Source organism: Papilio xuthus, unplaced genomic scaffold (genome assembly GCF_000836235.2).
Source record: "Papilio xuthus unplaced genomic scaffold, Pxut_1.1 DF828780.1, whole genome shotgun sequence".
Classification (NCBI taxonomy): Eukaryota; Metazoa; Arthropoda; class Insecta; order Lepidoptera; family Papilionidae; genus Papilio; species Papilio xuthus.
The window spans coordinates 988268-1006237 of NW_013529869.1; the positions used below are offsets into that span (position 1 = coordinate 988268).

A 17970-nucleotide genomic window follows, 5' to 3' on the forward strand; every position below is an offset into this window, starting at 1 on the left:
ATTTCAAGGAAGTATTTTAATATGATACAAATATGTAATCTTTTAAACGTAAGTTCAAGCACTGTTCTGATAAAACATGTCCTTCATGAATCGAACTTGCATTATCTGATAAAAATTTCTTAAGCGCTGCAATAATGTTTGTTCTTTTAAGATAAAATTTTATTAATTTTTTTATAAAGGTACTTTTTGTAAATCTTTAAGACTACAGGATGATTAATGTGATATTTTTTTTTCGAGGAAAGCGGGATTATACAGTTTACAATGTGGTTAATGGAAATAAGAAGATTGTTGAGCTGAAACGCAGCTAATGCCTTCAGACATTTTCTTCTCCCATAAATAATCGCAACACTAGAGAATGGAGATTTAAATTTTTGTTTCGATGTGCACCATTTTAAAAAGCAGTAGTCTCTTTTTATCGACTCGGATTGGAATTATTGTAGGAGATAAATAATTGAACAAGGAAGTTACGCGAAGCAAAAAGTAGCTATTTAAATAAAATAAAAACCTGATGGCTGCTGTTCATTGAAATTGGAACATAGTTGTGTTAAACACTAGAAACTAGACAAGAATATCTAGTTCTTGGAACTCTATAGAAACGTAAAAGCAAAGTTCAATATGGCATGATGACGACTTTTCCAAAATTGTTCGTGTCAGGTTACGTACACACATTATGTTCCCTTCAGTTGTGCAAAAATATGATTTCATTATTTATCATCAGGTGTAAGTACTTGTTTGAATTGATACTTATGATGTATGATACTTCAATAGCGACACGTGAGCAGTTTCGTGTTTCTTACCTACTGAGAAATATTGTACAATGTGCCTCCTTGCTCAGGTAACATTGCCCCTTGTTGATGAGTAATGTAAGTCAAACAGTAAATTCTTAAGAACTGAACTTGAGCTACTGTTAAACAAGTTGATACAAATTTATTAATAGGTTCAACTCGCATTCTAAATTGTGGTTTCATAAAAAGAAAGGTTTTCTCTAAAGTTCAAGTATCTCTACATTAGAATTCCACAAAAAAGTTAAATGTTTTCACGTGGATTATGACGACAATTTCTACGCAGACGTCTGCAACCGGACAATAGAACGAAAAAGATGTACTATATTACAATTGTAAATATTTTATGGCTTGAAAACAAAATAGCTTTGAATTCTGGTCACCTACAATATTTAGGCTAGCATTTTTTAGCGTAGCAATAAATTATGAATAGTACAGATAAGAATTCCGAGGCTGCCGTTTCCTTGTGGACGACACAAGTACTATCGAATTTAATTGAACACGTCATCGCTATCAGATATATTTGAATATTATTCCGTTACGCACGAATCGATGTCACGTGTTACATTCACTTCGGTTTTTCTTAGTCATAGCATTTTCTATTGTTTGATTACTTTTACAATTATAGTTCTATTAGTGTTATTGTTTATTAATCGATGTTCTCTGCGTACAGATAAACCCTTATCGGTATACGATGCGTTCTGTGAACTGCAAAAGGGGCGGATCACGGCTGATAAATTGTTTCCGTAAACCACTGGACGTCATACAAATAAGAGATTAAAAGTTTAAGTAATATTATGCTTTGTCATATGTGTTTAAACGTAAAATGTTTTGGTATGTTTTTTATATGTAGATTTATATCATCAACGGGGCCAAGCAAGAATCTCTAGTTGAGAGAATGTTCGTTAAAACTGGAAGGCTTCGCGAGTGAACTGATCTCACAACATGGTTAACTCCGCAGTAAGAGACGCGCCACGGAGCGCAGCGCATGCGCCACATAAAGGCGCCAAAACGTACACAGTAATTGTAAATAACTTTTAAATGTTCTATTCATTCGATTTGTGATATTCGATAAGTGTCAAAGTAATTAAATTCATATTACAGTCATCTTTAAGTTTTTACTTCTTGTGTGAAAGAACCGGACGTTCATCTTGTTTATGTAAGTCCGTGGAAATCTACCTTCTATTATAGATTGTTTAATTGATTCCTCGAGTTGTTACAAAATCGATTTAACGTACTCAACAGAGTGTGACCGTGGTGTGAAACGAATCGATTATATTTTGTGTTACCAATTAAAAATTCTAATGCAAGTAGATTTTGAAATGTTATTTTTATTAATAATTATGAAGCAATGGAGGCCACAGAGTTTCGCTTAGTTTGTAAACATTTACGAATTTCCCTAGCACGTGACTAGGTCTTGACCTACTTCACACATAATGAACCCACAAACAATCGCGCTCCTTACATCCTTACACGCTGACAGGTATTGAATACGTAAATTAGTTTTACCCGCATGTTTTATCAAATGAGGTGATAAAGGTATTGCTCATTAAATATTTATACAATGAATAAAGTTCCTCAAAGTAACTGTAAAGGGACGTAACTGTTGCTTCGCAGTATCTCCGTTTAATTCAATCTAAAATATAACTTGTCTTTTCATTACAAAACTATTTTTATTAGACGACCAAGTTCGATGAAATGTTCCCAAAGATAAACATCTAGTTAGAAATGCAAAAGCAAAGCAGTTTAACAGGTTATATTCCATTAAAATTTATTATTTCCTTCAAATAAAGTTACTTTCTTTCTATACTAAGCAATAAAACTCCTTGAAAATACCTTGCTTCTTTTTTTCAATTTCATATTACAGTACTAATAATACATTTTTTTTGTTAAAAAAAATATTAGCAGATTTTTTTAATTTACTAATATTTCTTGTACCATTCCAAGTAAGCTCTAGGCTTGTGATAGGATATGGTTACGACAATAGTCGAATGGCGGGATTCGAACCCCCGACTTCGTGATCGGAAATGCGTATCCTTAACTATTAGGCTATTGAACATATATTTTAATACTTAACATGACGGCTGTTAGAGATGTATGGAGTAGTACATACTATACCTTTGTAGGAATAAGGCCACTCATACTTCAAACAGGAAAAGAAGTGAAATAAAAAATAAACAAAACTAAGCTAGCACAAAATTATGTCGTTATAGTTACAACTGGATTTACCGATTACGATAAAGGTCGTAAAATCTTAACAACTGTCACAAAATGAATACTGACAATTAAGATAAGGCTTTATTATATATAAAAATAAATATCACTACATCAAAGACGAGTAAGTCGCAATACAACTGCGTTTGAATATTTGGATTTAGCAATTTTATTTTTTCTTTAGTCTGGTAAAAAGGAAAAAAGGGTCTTGACAGACGGACGGACAATAATGTGATCCTATAAGGCTTCCGTTTTTTTCCTATGAGGTACGGAACCCTAAAAATAACTGCGAAAAGTATTCGTTACTTGGGCTACAAATTTTGTATTAGATTTGTGCAGCGCCTCTATCGGGCGGAAAGTATACCAACACTTCTTATACCAATTTTGTCAATGTGGTTACGAATTTTCACTTTCTTACTTTCCGCAAATATTTGTGCTACGCCCCTTAAAGTGGCTGAAAGTTTATCAGTGTGCACTTTAAATTAAAAAATAACGGGCGACCATATTTATTGTCGGTTTCCTTTGGCTCTACTTATATTTCTGATATTGTTCTTTCTCTCTGAAAAACACAAATGTACAACATATTTTTACGTAAATATGATCTTCTAATATATTTAAGCTATCACATAAATGTTAGCAGTCAGAAAACATCTCAATAAATTCATTTGTTTCTACAGAATTGTTTCGAACTAGTTTTGTTTATATCATGTTATTGAGAAAGTTTCATCATAAAGTTAACATTGTTCTAAACTTATCTAGGTTACTTAAAATGTCATATCAAAGCTCAGAAAATTATGTAAAATTATTCAAGAGTCTGCCAAGACATTGTTATCATTATACCAAAGTAATTAGCATTTTCATCATCATCAGCTCACTATACCACCGAGGGGCTCGGAGCCTACCCTAAGTTAAGGGTGATTAGGCCATAGTCAACCACGTTGGCCAAGTGCAGGTTGGTTGACTTAACACATATCTTTGAATTACTTCTCAGATATGTGCAGGTTGCATCACGATGTTTTCCTTCACTGTAAGAACGTCGGATAAATGTACACATGTAAATCAGAAATCGAAAAACACATTGGTACATGGCGGGATTCGAACCCAGGACCTGCAGATTGCAAATCAATTGCTTGACCCCTGAGCCACCGACGCTCGACGAATTAGCATTTTAGTTGGCTTAAATTGTAAAAGCCTTTTCATGTTCTTACAAATAAGAAGGTTTGAACACTATTATTCAGAATAATACATTTTTTCACATTTCCTTTCATTTCTTTTGAAAAATGACGATAACGTAGGATTTTTTCTCGAAATTAGAGTTTATTAATTTACACTTGGTGTATTTTATGCATAAAAGTAACTTTACTAGGTAAAAGGTTTTCGTAAGCATAACAGCTAAAATACTTATTTCTACCATGAGGCAACGAAAGAACAAACAGTTCTAGATTCTTAAATATATGTAGTTAGAAGAGATAGCAGTAATCGTAAGTCAAACAAAGTTGTGAACAGAGTTACTTCAGCTTAGTAAATAAAGTTGTCTGGCGGATTCCAACGCCATTAACGATAATTACTATTAAATGATATCTACTAATCCTTAACTGTGTAAATGTTTTTGAATGTTATTCATAACATTTCTTCTGTTTACACTAACTTGATAGCATAGTTAGGATATAAACTTTTACAAGAACATACATATATGTATATGTATTTCAAACGATTTTTTTTATGAGAAGTGGGCAAACGAGCGACGGGTACACCGACATCATTAACGACGCACCACGATTTAAAATGAAAAATATTCAAGCCACATTGATTTTAGAAAAAGTTACTCCATACTATTTAACGAGACTTTAGCTCGAGTCAAAAAATATACTTATTTATATTAACATAGAACTTCAATGCAAGGATAATAGTATAGATATAATCATCCTTTTAATTATCGTTGACAAAACAGACTACAATTATGTAAGGACTAGCTTTAGCTCGACTCATTCCCCGCTGAATTAAATAAAAACTTAATTTGTAGCCTATGTGTTTAGGCTATGTTCAATGCCAAATTTTAGCGAGATGCACCTTCAAACAAACATCCATCGTAAACATTCGTATTTATAATATTAGTAAGATGTGTATCATATGTCATGGCTGTCTAATTTTACGGATTTCGGTGACAACATATAAAATAACAATCATATCATTAAGAATAGAATCAAATTATATGTATCCGTTTACCTGCATTTTTTTAAATTCAAAATAGTGACGTCTGTAATAAAGTTCGTAATAATAAATTATTACAGATAAAATATTTCGATTAAAAGATACCTATGTATGTTTGGATTTTCCATTCAAGCAAAATGGTTAGTTAGGGAAATTATATGAAATACATGAACGGAATAATAATATAAGTGAGTTATTATTCCGTTAAACTTTTAGTTCTTGAGTAAATGTCATACACGTAGAGATATCTAATTAATATTATAAATGCGAATGTTTGGATGGATGGATGTTTGAAGGTATCTCTAGAACGACTGCATGCATCTCGCTGACATTGTGATTAACGTTATGAACTAATTTCGCGGAATGAACGAATCCCGCTGAAATTTGGCATGCATGTAGAACATAGTCTGTAAGAACACATATGTAAACTTCTATTAAAGTTTTTTTACACCGCGCGTCGGCGACAGCTAGTTTTGTACATATAATAAAATGTTCCGACAGTCTAAAATGTCATCACGAACAAGGAAATACAATGTAAGATGGAATAAAAGATTTCTTTTCGTAAATGCAATGTCGGTAAAATGTTATCTTGGTACAAAAGGCTGTTTCTATGTAGGTTTATGAGTCAGTGTAAAACACAGCCATCGAGTGGAAAAAGTAATTAAAAATGATAACACTGTTGCTTACATCGAAGGACATCCATCGGACTTTGTTTTATTATAGAATTAACTAATTCACTATTTTTTCAATAACTTTCACTTTTATGGACTGCACACATAACATAGAATTCTTATAGAATAAAATATTGGTTATTAAAGTTTGAGTAAAAAAAAACGTTTAATTTTCTATAACTTTGACAACCCTGGTCCGTGTCCAAGTGTTTATTGATTCAAAGCAAAGGGTTTGATATAAAATACAAAGCTTATGATTAGAAATACTGATAAGGTTAGAGATTCAATGATTTTATTGATAGAATCAAGATAACGATAACGCGGTGTCTTTGTTCTTCGACATCTTATAATCGATTGAATAATACCTATAATTAAAGAGCATAACTAGTATGATGATACGTATTACCCAGGTACCTAAGGGTTGCGATCCAGATATACAGTTTAAGTTAGGCTAGGTTTAGGTTATAAGAATTTTATTCTCATAAAGGCTATGTCACTTACATGAGTACGTTACTAATATTGAAAATAGTTTAGTAAAATTAAATAATTTTCAGTCACAGAGTTTTGACTTATTGGGTGGCGAAAGATAGCATATATGTAAGTGGTTACATTCGCGAAAATCGGGTATTCTTTCGATCGGCGACAATGCCCTTTTCCAGATTTAAACTTAAAATAAACTAAACTTTTTTTTTTCGTAATACGGCATTATTAAATTGTACGATAAACCATTATGACTTTGAACACAACCCTGACTTTGGACTTGAAATCAATATTGCAAGGCTCCGAGAAAGGTTTATTGACGTATGGTATGATTCGCATTCATATGCTTGGGTGCGGCGAAATACATCTATATTACTAATCAATATAAAAAAATCTAATTGATTAGATGGCGACTACCGTTATGAACTCGAATACAAGCTGTCATTGCAGTATCAACGATAACACTTCCAAAATCGGGAATGTATATTTATCAATAGATCTTAATTGCTTTACGTCATATAATATTCGCTTTTCTTGGAAATGTTTTTGTTCGATACTAAAAATATATTTCCGATTCGCATTTGATATACGCAACTCGAAATTTCTGTGTTGATTTTTGTAAGAATTTCGATTTTATGGGATTTATAAGAATAAATGCATGTTAACACTCATTAATATGCTATATTATTTTAGGAGAAAATTTGAGTTGTTTTATTTGGTAAGTAATAAAGTATACATCTTGGCGCCTCGTCTGGTCGGCAGCGTTCTTTGCGAAGTTTTTAATTTAGAAAGACACTATAATGTTATTTATTAGGTATCAAATTGTTTAATAATAACAACTATTTATTCACTAAACTTTAAAACTAGCATTAGGATTTACTCATGCATTAAAAGGAAAACTACCGACAAAACACGCATTAATCCGTTTCTCTCTCGTTTTTCAGGTATACTACGTTTTAAAATTGAATCAATAATAAAAAATCATGGATCCAAATGTAGAAAAAAGTGTAAACTGGGGAGATATGGGTAAGATTTCAGTTCTTTTTTATCTTATTCTATAGCGAACTTATTAAAAATAATACTGTAAAGAAGCAACAAGCAGCAACAGAGAAATATAATATCTTATTTGTAATACGCCCATTACCTTAAAAAGTATTGGAGACATTTTGAAAATTAAAACTAAGATTTTTTTTTTTTAAAAAGACTAAGAAATGTTGACAAGGCAGCGTTTTACTTCTGTCCGAGGTTTCAATTTAACCCTTATTGTGCCATAGCGAGATTACTTTTTAAAGAAAAGTAAAAAATAAAGTTAAAAAAACCTAAGTTAAAAATTATTTTATAGTGATCGTATATTTTTATAAAGTTGTATGTATGGTAGGTATATAATACAAAATAAACATAAGGGTTAATTTTTTTTTATTGTTTTGATTTTTATCTTTCTTTTTTAGAAACAACAGCCGACCCGAACGTGTCTATATCCACAATAAGTGAGGACGTGCCGACGCTGACTTTGGCCACCATTTTGGGCGTCACGGTTGTCATTATCATAGCAATTGCCGTCGTCTTTGTTTTAGGAGTGCTTATTGATTGTAGACAACAGTAAGTGCTTTAAAAGTTGTCAGTTATTCTGATCTAAACTCATAATACTGAGCAAACATATGGACAATAATACTGTATCGATATAAAACTTGGCGTGATTATTTGAAGTTTTTTTTTAAATATTGCATTGTGAGAAATTTTTATTTCAATATACAAAAGTTCCTATGATAGTTTTGTAATAAATATATAACAATTTATCTTATTCTACAATTGAAGTGTTTAATATCAACCTGATTAGAACTTGATTAAATATTCCTATAATTAGAATGATATGAGATTAAATTAATGTATTTCATGCAGCATTTTAAAACACGATTAAAATATAACGCTATATAATTTTAATTCTGTTAAGGAGGATCTTGGATAAGAAGATTGGTGAAGTGAGAAGGAGGAAGAATCTTCGAAGAGCGAAGTCACACCCGCAAGCAGATGTAGTCAGCATAGTCAACGAAATGGAGGGGCCGGGTCTCAGCGTACCACCCGTGGAGGCGTTACGTACTATACCTTAGTACCCAAATGTCATTCTACCAAAATTATTTTATGTTATTAATCTGAATCTATGTAAATTATAGTTTTTTGAGTGTTTGTTATCGTCAGTTTCCACTGTCGATATACTGAATGGGAAGGATTACAGTAAGTCGTTAAAGTACGAACGTATCGGCATTGTAAATTTATTTAGCAATTAATATATGAAAAAAATGACGTCTATGAAATGTTATAAGAGCTCGCTGATTAGTATTATTGACGAAATATGAATAATTATTATAATAATTTAAATTTTGTTCAACGTATAATATAATTGTTGCCAAGTACTTAACATACAAATGCGTGGAGGTGAAACGTGTTTGAATAAACAGACTGTTTTACGTATATATAATTGTGCATATAGAAATGGAATATTCACAGTTTTTACTTGTAAAAAAATATTAAAAATACTTGAATATAGATGTTATAGATAGATGTAAAGAATCAAAGGATATATATAACATATCTAATTAAATATTTTTATTATTTACAATTAATTGTTTCATTATTCTACTTTTTATTTTACCATTAATATTAAAGATTATTGTACGAATAAGTAGCAAGCGCAGCACAAACAACAAACAGATTCAGCTGAATAAAATTAAAAATTAATTTAAATTTAAGTTTAGAATTATAGAATTGGCATATTAGGTTTAAAGTTTTTTATAAGCTGTTATAAATTACGATACAAACAGTGGATTTGAAAGGTTTTAAGCAATCGAAAAGTAATTTGGAGGTTGTAGGAACCTTCCGTTGGTGAACGGCGTACAAATTGTATAATTCAACTCAAAACTAATAAATAGCAAAAGATGACAAGCAATTGCTGGATGTATTTTTGATAATGAACCTTTCCCAAGTTTTGTTACAACTATTTTTTTATTACTAATGATACGCATTGAAATTTTTTTAAATTCAATAATATATTTGTATTTTTTTTACATATGAATGTTTGCAGATTTAATTTATGAGTTATTTAATTATGTACTACCAAGAATGCAATAAATGGTTTTAAGACGATCGACGCGTTACAATCGATACAGTGAGCATAAAAATTCCTTCGCATTACATTAAGTTCGCATTCGATTACGTGACGAAGCAGGAAAAACGTGTCTATCTTTGGCCGAATGTGCTGGAAATTGCGATTGCATTTTTAACTTAATGTAAATTTCTTGTTAATATGGCTCAAATCTTACAAATAATATAAATGAGAATGTTTAGATGCATGAATGTTTGTTTGAAGGTATCTCCAGAACGTGTGCATAGAACTTGTTGAAATTTGGCATGGATGTAGAACATAGCCTGGATAAACAAAGGCTACTAATAGGAGCAATAGGAGACGCGGACGACAGATAGTTAAGAATGCTATTAAAATTTCTACTTATTGAATCATTACTACTCATACTTATCTGTAGTTTTTAATTTATAATTAATAGTAAAAATAAGAAACCTATATTTTGGAGAAGAATACTCAATGAATATCACTTCTAAATCGAGCAAGGTTTTTACACAACTTACAAAATGGAATGCAATTGTTATACAAACATTCACTTTATTTACTTACTAGTAAAATTTATTGTAATCGGAAAATGCACAGCCAGCATCATGTAATATACTTTTTTATAATTAAAAAAAAACAATGTACTTTGCACGTAGAGGAAATTTAAATTCTTTTGTTATTTATCACTAAAATATTATCATCTTAAATCAATTAATTTGATTTTAACGAACACCGCTTTGATCAAATGATTGATTGCGTTGATTTTAATCTAAATATGTATCATTATATGCACGTTAACATCCTGTTTTTATTAAAAGTTACATACAAGTTTTTAACCTTTTGAACGCCAAAGTTATCTACGTCATAGACAACCATCTTTATACTGTTCTTTACTTCTAATAATTAAATTGAATAACTGTACAAACATACAAACATCTGCGCAAGAATAAGTGTGGTTGCTAAGCGTCATAATAATTTTTTTTCACCGCCGAAAAATTTTAGTCATACCCACTATAGTGTGTGCGTGTTTCAAAAGTTTTAAATTATGTAGTACGTCAATACCATATTATCTGTCTAATAATATCTGGTGATACAAAATTATTGAATCATTTTCCAGGTACAATTTAACAAGGACTTGCATACTAAGAATTTAGGGCTACGTGGATGCAGCCATGTTTCTAAGATAGATAAGAAAATGCACTTCATGTTTTTGGTTAATTTGCACTAATGGTTTACTTAATAATATTGTTTTGTCACGTATCACCATGTCTATGATATCTAACTACTACGATAAAGTATTGTTCATTGATCAGATGATGATAATTACAGTTTGTCTCTTACTGTGAGTTTGAGGCCAATTTGTCCATTTATAACATATTGTTATCTCGGCTTAGTCAAAAATAGTGACAGGAATGACGATTTGTTTTAAAAGGAGATTTTGGTCCCAGAAACCCACGGTTAGACCGCGAGCACGAAATTAACGACGAGCGGACGGAGCGATGTAATCAAAAGTATATGTACCACGGTATTGCAATGCGCACGAAACGGCCGGCCTTAGAGTAGTACTTTTGTTTTAATTACCCCTCTAATAATCCGTCGCCTGCCCTGCTCGTTGCTATTTTCGTGCCCGCGACCTCAATCCTCCTTATTTCTCTCCTATAACTCCTCATTTAATTAGGCTATACGTTAATTAAAAGTCCATACAAGTCGGCAATAGATAGACTTGTTATGTGAGAAGACAAGCTATTTGTTATTACGAAGATTTAAAATATATATAATCTCAAGCACTGTTTATGCAAACATAAACAAAAGTGAGTATTTTAGAGTGATATTATGCAAGAAAGTAATGAGATTGAATGTGGTTACAAAAGTAGAGGAAGACTGAAGAAAGTATGAATATTGTATAAAGAAGGGAATGAAATTAGATATGACGGTAGATTAAGATGTATGGAAGACTTGTACATACTACAATATATTCCTTTACATCTATGTACTACATACTGTGCCGACCATCCGCGGATAAAGTGCAGATGATGATGAGTATCTAAGTAAAACAAAATGATAAATGCCAAATACGATAATCTACAAATAAAAAATTCTATATGTTACAAATCAAATTGTTTGCGATTATAAAAGTACTGTCTACAAATATGTTACGTAAGCACTGATTTTATCGACTTATAGCGACTACTTATAAAGATCGGAACGATATAATTGCACGCCTACAAGTTTCAGGTGACTTTTTCGTCCACAATTGGACCATGAATACTTTCATGCATAAACAATTATCCAGTACGCTTATATAAGAAAGAAATGAGCTACATTTTGTGCAGTTTTAATGTATTTTATGACCGGTGGTGTGGTCACACGAGTCTGTGAAGTACACCTTATAACTGCAGTCATTGTAGCTAAGTTTACGTAGACTTATAAAGAAAACATTGCATTTATAATCAATTCGCTTCGATGATTATCAAAACATTAATCATCGCAACTTGATAACGCTAATCAGTATGAATTGTATGTGAGCGAACATTTTTCCAGTTCTAGTTGGGATCTCGACACAATCATACACGGACACTTTATGATAGTAAATTGATAAGTTTTTAATTACACATTCGATTAAAGGTGCACGTCGTTAGGTAACATTTCTTATTAATAAAACGTGTGTGTTAAAATGTACTGATATATTTTAAGTGTTTTATTTATAAATATCTTGTGAAATGGGAAATACAAAATCGAAGAAAGTTCAAAAAGAACCTGATAAATTTTTTGAACGGGAAAGATGGAAGGAGCAGAAGAGAGAAGAGAAGAAGAAGAAATATGCGAATCCTTCGAATAAACGGATAGGTGTTAAGGAGCCGCCTCTAAATCCTGCGTGTGCGTTGTCTGCGCCTGCGCCGGTCCAGCCGCCGGCGCCGGCACCCGCAAACGTCCGTTCCTATGACGACGAGGCCATAGACCGCATGCGCCAGCAATTACACACCGACTCGGATGCTTTTCTTCTAAACAACATTCTTATGTGTGTTCAGTTCTTTGAGAACTATGAGAGGTGAGCCTTATATATTTTTTTTTTATTTAGCGACTATCAACCGTCCCCGGCATCTCTAGGGTAAATAGACAAATAAAACATAGCCCAAATTAGAAATATTCGCCTTTAAAACAGTTACTCCGTCATATAACTGGTATAATTTAGCTTGGTATTATTTTTATTGAAAGCCTAAGGTCTAGTACTAAGCTGATTACAACTTTTACGTTGTTTATACAAAAATTTAAGCTTCTTCGTATTTTTCCTTATTGTTTTTCAATATCTTTTTGATTTTCAATGTCGTGTTCTCGCAATTACGATAATTTAGTAGGAAGTGTTATCAAAAAAACATATTTTTGTCGAATTATCTGGTATTTTGTAATTTACCTTGATATCGCTAAGTATTGTGGCTTAATATAATGAGCTTAATATAAAAGTGGAGTAGACAAACGGCGCATAATGCTTTATTATTGTGTTCTTAGGATTAAATAAGATTACCGAAAAATCAATGCGGCATTTTAGGATTATCGCGGCTTTTTTCGGCGAAACGATGACGATGACGACGCTAATCAATTTATATCTTACTAATATTATAAATGCGAATATTTAGATGGATGTATGTATGATTGAAGGTATCTCCGGAACAGCTCAATGGATCTCGCTGTAATTTGACGTAGATGTAGAACATAGTCTGAAAGAACACAACGGCTTACTCATTAAGTTTTTTTTTTAATATCACGCGGATGAAGTCGCGGTATACAGCAAGTCGTGTAATAATAATGATATCGCTGTAAATTTTTGTAGTGGATATTATTTTCATATCCTACGAACCAAATTTCTTAGTAATAAAATTAGACGTACTGTTTAATAAAAGTTTCTAAAATTGGTGTTGCAATGAGAAAAAATATTTCTAATTATGTTATGTTAATGTGTAACATAGGCATTCCAAAAGAATCAACTTTAACATTTTATTTATAACATTTTTAGTCGACTTCAAAAAGAAGGAGGTTCTGTTCTCTTTCTTGTTTATGGCTCTCCCTCATCGGATTGGGCCAAGGAGGTTATCAATTCTTCTTTTTTTTATTATTTATCATTTTTTTTTACCAATTATGGCTAGATTCATAAATGTACGTGAAGCGTTAGGATCTTTTTGTAACATAAAACATATCAATTTGAATTATCATAAAAAAACATTTGTTGATTTCTAAAATATACGGAATTTATTATTCTAATCTATAGCAATTTGATAAACATTATTCAGCCTAACAGATAAACAAATGTTTACTGTGTACAAGACTATGTTGATGCTATATTTTATATTATTTGAGATTAAAATTACAACATAATTAAGCGTCGAAGGTCTACGTAAGTAAAACAAAAGTAATTTAGAATAATACAAAATCTTTTGACATTCCAATTCCAAAGTTCACTAAATGCATTTTTTTATTTGTAACGTTTACGTATAAGTACGTAATTATGACATTGGATTGTTTATAATCATATGATAGCTAATGATATTATAATCGCATCAAATCGGGACTTTTCTTCATACTTATGATATATTTATTGCATTTCTGGTAATTTAATGCGGATATAGATATGCATTTTGTTATATTATGCAAGAAAACATATTATTAAGTTATATTAAAATAAGAGTGTTTTTAAATTACACAATAATGTATTTATTTTACAATATTGATTGTAACCAACTTAATTGTTAAATAAATTAAATGAATGATGCAACAGGAGAGAGAGAAAGAGAGGGAGAGAGAGAGATAAGAGTACCTAGTTTTTAGTACAAAAAAACTAGATAATAATAATATTTTAAACTGAGAAAACTTTCGATTTTGTTACTCTTTGTTTATTAACATTAAAAGTTTTAAGATTTCTAATGCACGCAATCAAAATCTAACCTATATAATACAAGGAAAAAGTTTCAAACTGGTGACCACTTCATTGCAATAGTCAGACGTCACAGATTATAACTTCTTTACAAAGAACATTCCGACTAATAAATGGAATTCAATAAATATGATAAAGGATAAAGTCATTATCAAAGATAAAGTTTCAAGAACCTATTCATTTAGATACTGTTATCGAGCATGCCACGCTAGCGGAGATTTCAGTTTGATTTCATAAATCACGTATACATTTCTGAATGGATTTTAATTTTTTATCACGTGATATCATAATCCAGGAAATTAAATTTAAATATATATGGGAGGTCACTTCTCAAGTACAAAGACGAGTTTTAACGTACTTGAATATTTCCAACCTTCTAGAACGTTCGATTGTTTTTTTAATTTCCATTTTTGTGTTCCAGGGAAGTGTATCACGTTAAAAATAACCCGATTAACGAGCGAGAGCATACAATGGATGAGGAAATGGTGCGTAGACATAAACATGTCTTCTTCGCGGATCGTCTTCAAGAATGCGTTCAAGAGCATATTAGTTTCCAAAGAAGGCGGGATCACAGTGAACCCCTGATAGCACCCAGACTTTTTATTATTTATGATAACGTTGAAGCAAGCGAACCCGGGGATACTTCGGATTATTGCGCTGTTCTTGATGCACCGTTTTATAAACTACGCATTGAAGATTGCAAGGAGTCAGGTAATTATTGTATTTAAATCATGTACATTTTATTAAAGAATTAAAACCCAAGTTTTTACTTTTCATTAATTTGCATTTTCTTAACGTTCCAGGATTCGTCAAACTCAAGAAATTAGAAGTATTAGAAAGTAGTCTCTCCAAAGAGAACGAAGCAATGCATCAACAGCAAAACCATTCAGACACATGCAGCATTTACACCGATTCAGAAAAAGAATCGAATGATTCTGATGACTCTCCTTACGTAAGTAAAGGCGCAATATTATTACAAAATATAAAACTCAAGATAAATGATGCACAAGATGATACTTATCAAATAAAAACGGATAACTTGAACGTACATATGAATACACAGGACATAACCGGAAGGCGTCCCAGTGGACCAATGAAACAAGTTAGTCTGCAAGTTCAAAAAAGTAACATCTCAAACATAGATATGATTCGAAAAGGTACATCAAGATTACCAGAAAATGCAATTTTCGATGAGGACCAAGGTATCATTGAGGATTTAGAAAATAGACCTAGAAAATCAATTTTGAAAAATGGTAGAAGAGCAAGCGATGCAAATAATGATCTCAAAAGTAAAACTCGCTTTGGGGATAGCCGAGCCGTGTCAGCAGATAACGTAGGAGCCGATGACACCGAGACTTCGGGTTACCGATCTAATTCTAGTAGTCGCCACAATGAATCAAGTGAAACGGATTCAGATTATGGCTATTCGACAATAACCGAATCTACAACTCCTAAAAAGGTGGAACTAAGTTTGCAACCAAAATTCACAACCTCTGGAGTTCTACCCGAGGAGTGCTGGGTTTCAGTAGATTTACGAACACTTGACTGGAGCGACGACGAAGATGAAGTAGCTACAAATTCATCCCGTCTGTCTTTAAGTAGAAATTTGTTTGAAACTCATCATTATCTTAGTTCGGTGAACTTTATGAATAACTTCGTAGATAACTTTATTGTCAGCTTAGGGTCAGGGCTGGGTTTCTCACAGGAAGCCATTAATAACGCTTTAACTCAAGGAGCTAGTATATATTGTGATGCGGCTAAAAATGGTTCGAAATTGAGTTACGAAGTATTTCCAGCTCTATTAGCGGCTTGGCCAAATGCAGCAAATCAGTGGATCATACGAGAAAGAAAAATAATTCAAAACCCAAGAACTAATTTCAGCTACCAATGGCCAACTAAATATATGGTTCGAAAAGCAATAGGATTCGGATGTCTTCTTGTGCCGATTGGCTTTAGACCGAAAAGAGGTATCAATCCTGACCAAAAACTGCAATGGAGAATTACATTTCCAGCAGCCGAACGTTACTTAGAAAGTTGCTTGGCTCATTCTCACATGCGGTGTTATTTATTTGCACTTGCCTTACATAAAACTTTTATGGAAAATGAGACTTCTAAAATAGGAATAGATGCTAGCCATATTAAAAACCACTTATTTTGGCAATGCGAAGACAATTATGCTAAATGGCCTGAAGACCGACTGGGAGAGTCGTTGAGATTATTTTTACGTAGTTTTTATGTTCATTTCGGACAATCGAGATTTCCGAATTATTTTATCGAAAACTGTAATGACTTTAAAAGTATTCCGAAGCCTTTACTGCTGAAGTCGCAAAGGAAATTAGCAGATATATTGGAATCTCCCGTTATGCATGTGCTCAATGCTTTGGACAAGCTAAGGTATAACAAAAAGGAGTTTTATCCAACGTTTAATGTACGCAGACTCTACGACATATTGACTTGTAAAAACCCTTTGCATATTTTAAATCCAAATATACCTGAAACAATTCCTCATTACAATGATAGTTCAGACAGCGAGGATGATCATAGCAACTTTTGGGACAAAGCTAAAGCACACGATAAACACTACCAATGGAAAAAGGAACGACAACGTCAACTGAAAGAAAGGCGGAAGGCAAATGTAAATAACAAAAAGAGAAGCGGAAATAAAGATGAAAGAGAAATAAACAAAAACGTAAGTAGACAATTTTTTTTACTTTTTATTTGTTACATCGCTGTCATCTCTCCTAAAATTGTCCTTTAGGTTTCTAATAAAAAACTTGGTGATAGCAAATCTTACAAAAACTATCATTACAGTACTGCATACGTTAATTAAAATTCGTTTATTTTCAGATAATACTGCCAGCTAAAATGCAACCAGAACGTCGACGTCTAGTTCTGGAGTTCTTTATTCCACATTTCATTGCAATGGCCCGTTCTAGTGAGAAATTCGAAGCGATAAAACAAGCTGTAATTTATTTGGAGCAAGCTCAAAGACTTTGTCGTTTGTTGCTGGAGGAACCCGCTGGAGATGTCACTGCGAATGAATATCTAGATGTGATCCGAGAAAAGTTAATAGACTGTCAAAGAAAATTAGCAAAACAAGTTGGCTATAAGTTACCACCGAGAGTAGACAGTTACTCTGACCGATCCAGTAATTCACATTTGATTCGTAAACATCGGCCTAAATATGAGCATATGATCAATCAAGATTCACCGTGTGATAGTCCTAGTATTGCTCCCTTCACCTTTGTAGATGTTCATGTTGAGAATTTGAAAAATAAGGATATGAAGAAATTAAAGGTCGCTGTGGACCCGGAAGAGTCGAAGTTATGATTGTAATTACATATCCTTCGTATATAATGTACATAATGTATGTAAATTATTGTTATTAGTATTGTATAGTTGTTTACACAAAATATTATTTTAGTAATTTGTAAAAGATAAAATTTAGAACTTACGACTGTTACCATAATGATCGCTTTAATATTGAGGTTTACAATTTCAAGAATCTCCTCTTTATGTTTAAGAAATTGTTTGTAAAACATATTTAACTTTAATTCATTAAAA

The 17970-nt window shown here is 32.1% G+C and overlaps 2 protein-coding genes across 3 annotated transcripts; both read left to right on the forward strand.

The window, feature by feature from the left end:
- Window positions 1–7302: 7302 nt before the first annotated feature.
- LOC106128574 (uncharacterized) lies at window positions 7303–8932 on the forward strand (the record flags this gene model as incomplete). The annotated part of the gene is given in 3 exon segments (NM_001312550.1): window positions 7303–7384; window positions 7807–7957; window positions 8310–8932. Coding segments are annotated over 3 exon segments (351 nt in total). The 3' UTR covers window positions 8467–8932.
- Window positions 8933–11824: 2892 nt separating this feature from the next.
- On the forward strand, window positions 11825–17897 carry LOC106128252 (uncharacterized). 2 transcript variants are annotated; one of them, XM_013326555.1, is made up of 5 exons: window positions 11825–12528; window positions 14828–15117; window positions 15210–15358; window positions 15470–17095; window positions 17254–17897. In XM_013326555.1, the coding sequence occupies exons 1-5, from the start codon at window positions 12200–12202 to the stop codon at window positions 17734–17736; spliced, it is 2877 nt and encodes a 958-aa protein (XP_013182009.1). In that variant the 5' UTR covers window positions 11825–12199; the 3' UTR covers window positions 17737–17897. The 2 variants fall into 2 exon arrangements, with proteins under 2 accessions (XP_013182009.1, XP_013182008.1); XM_013326554.1 differs by having other exon boundaries at window positions 15210–17095.
- Window positions 17898–17970: the final 73 nt, after the last annotated feature.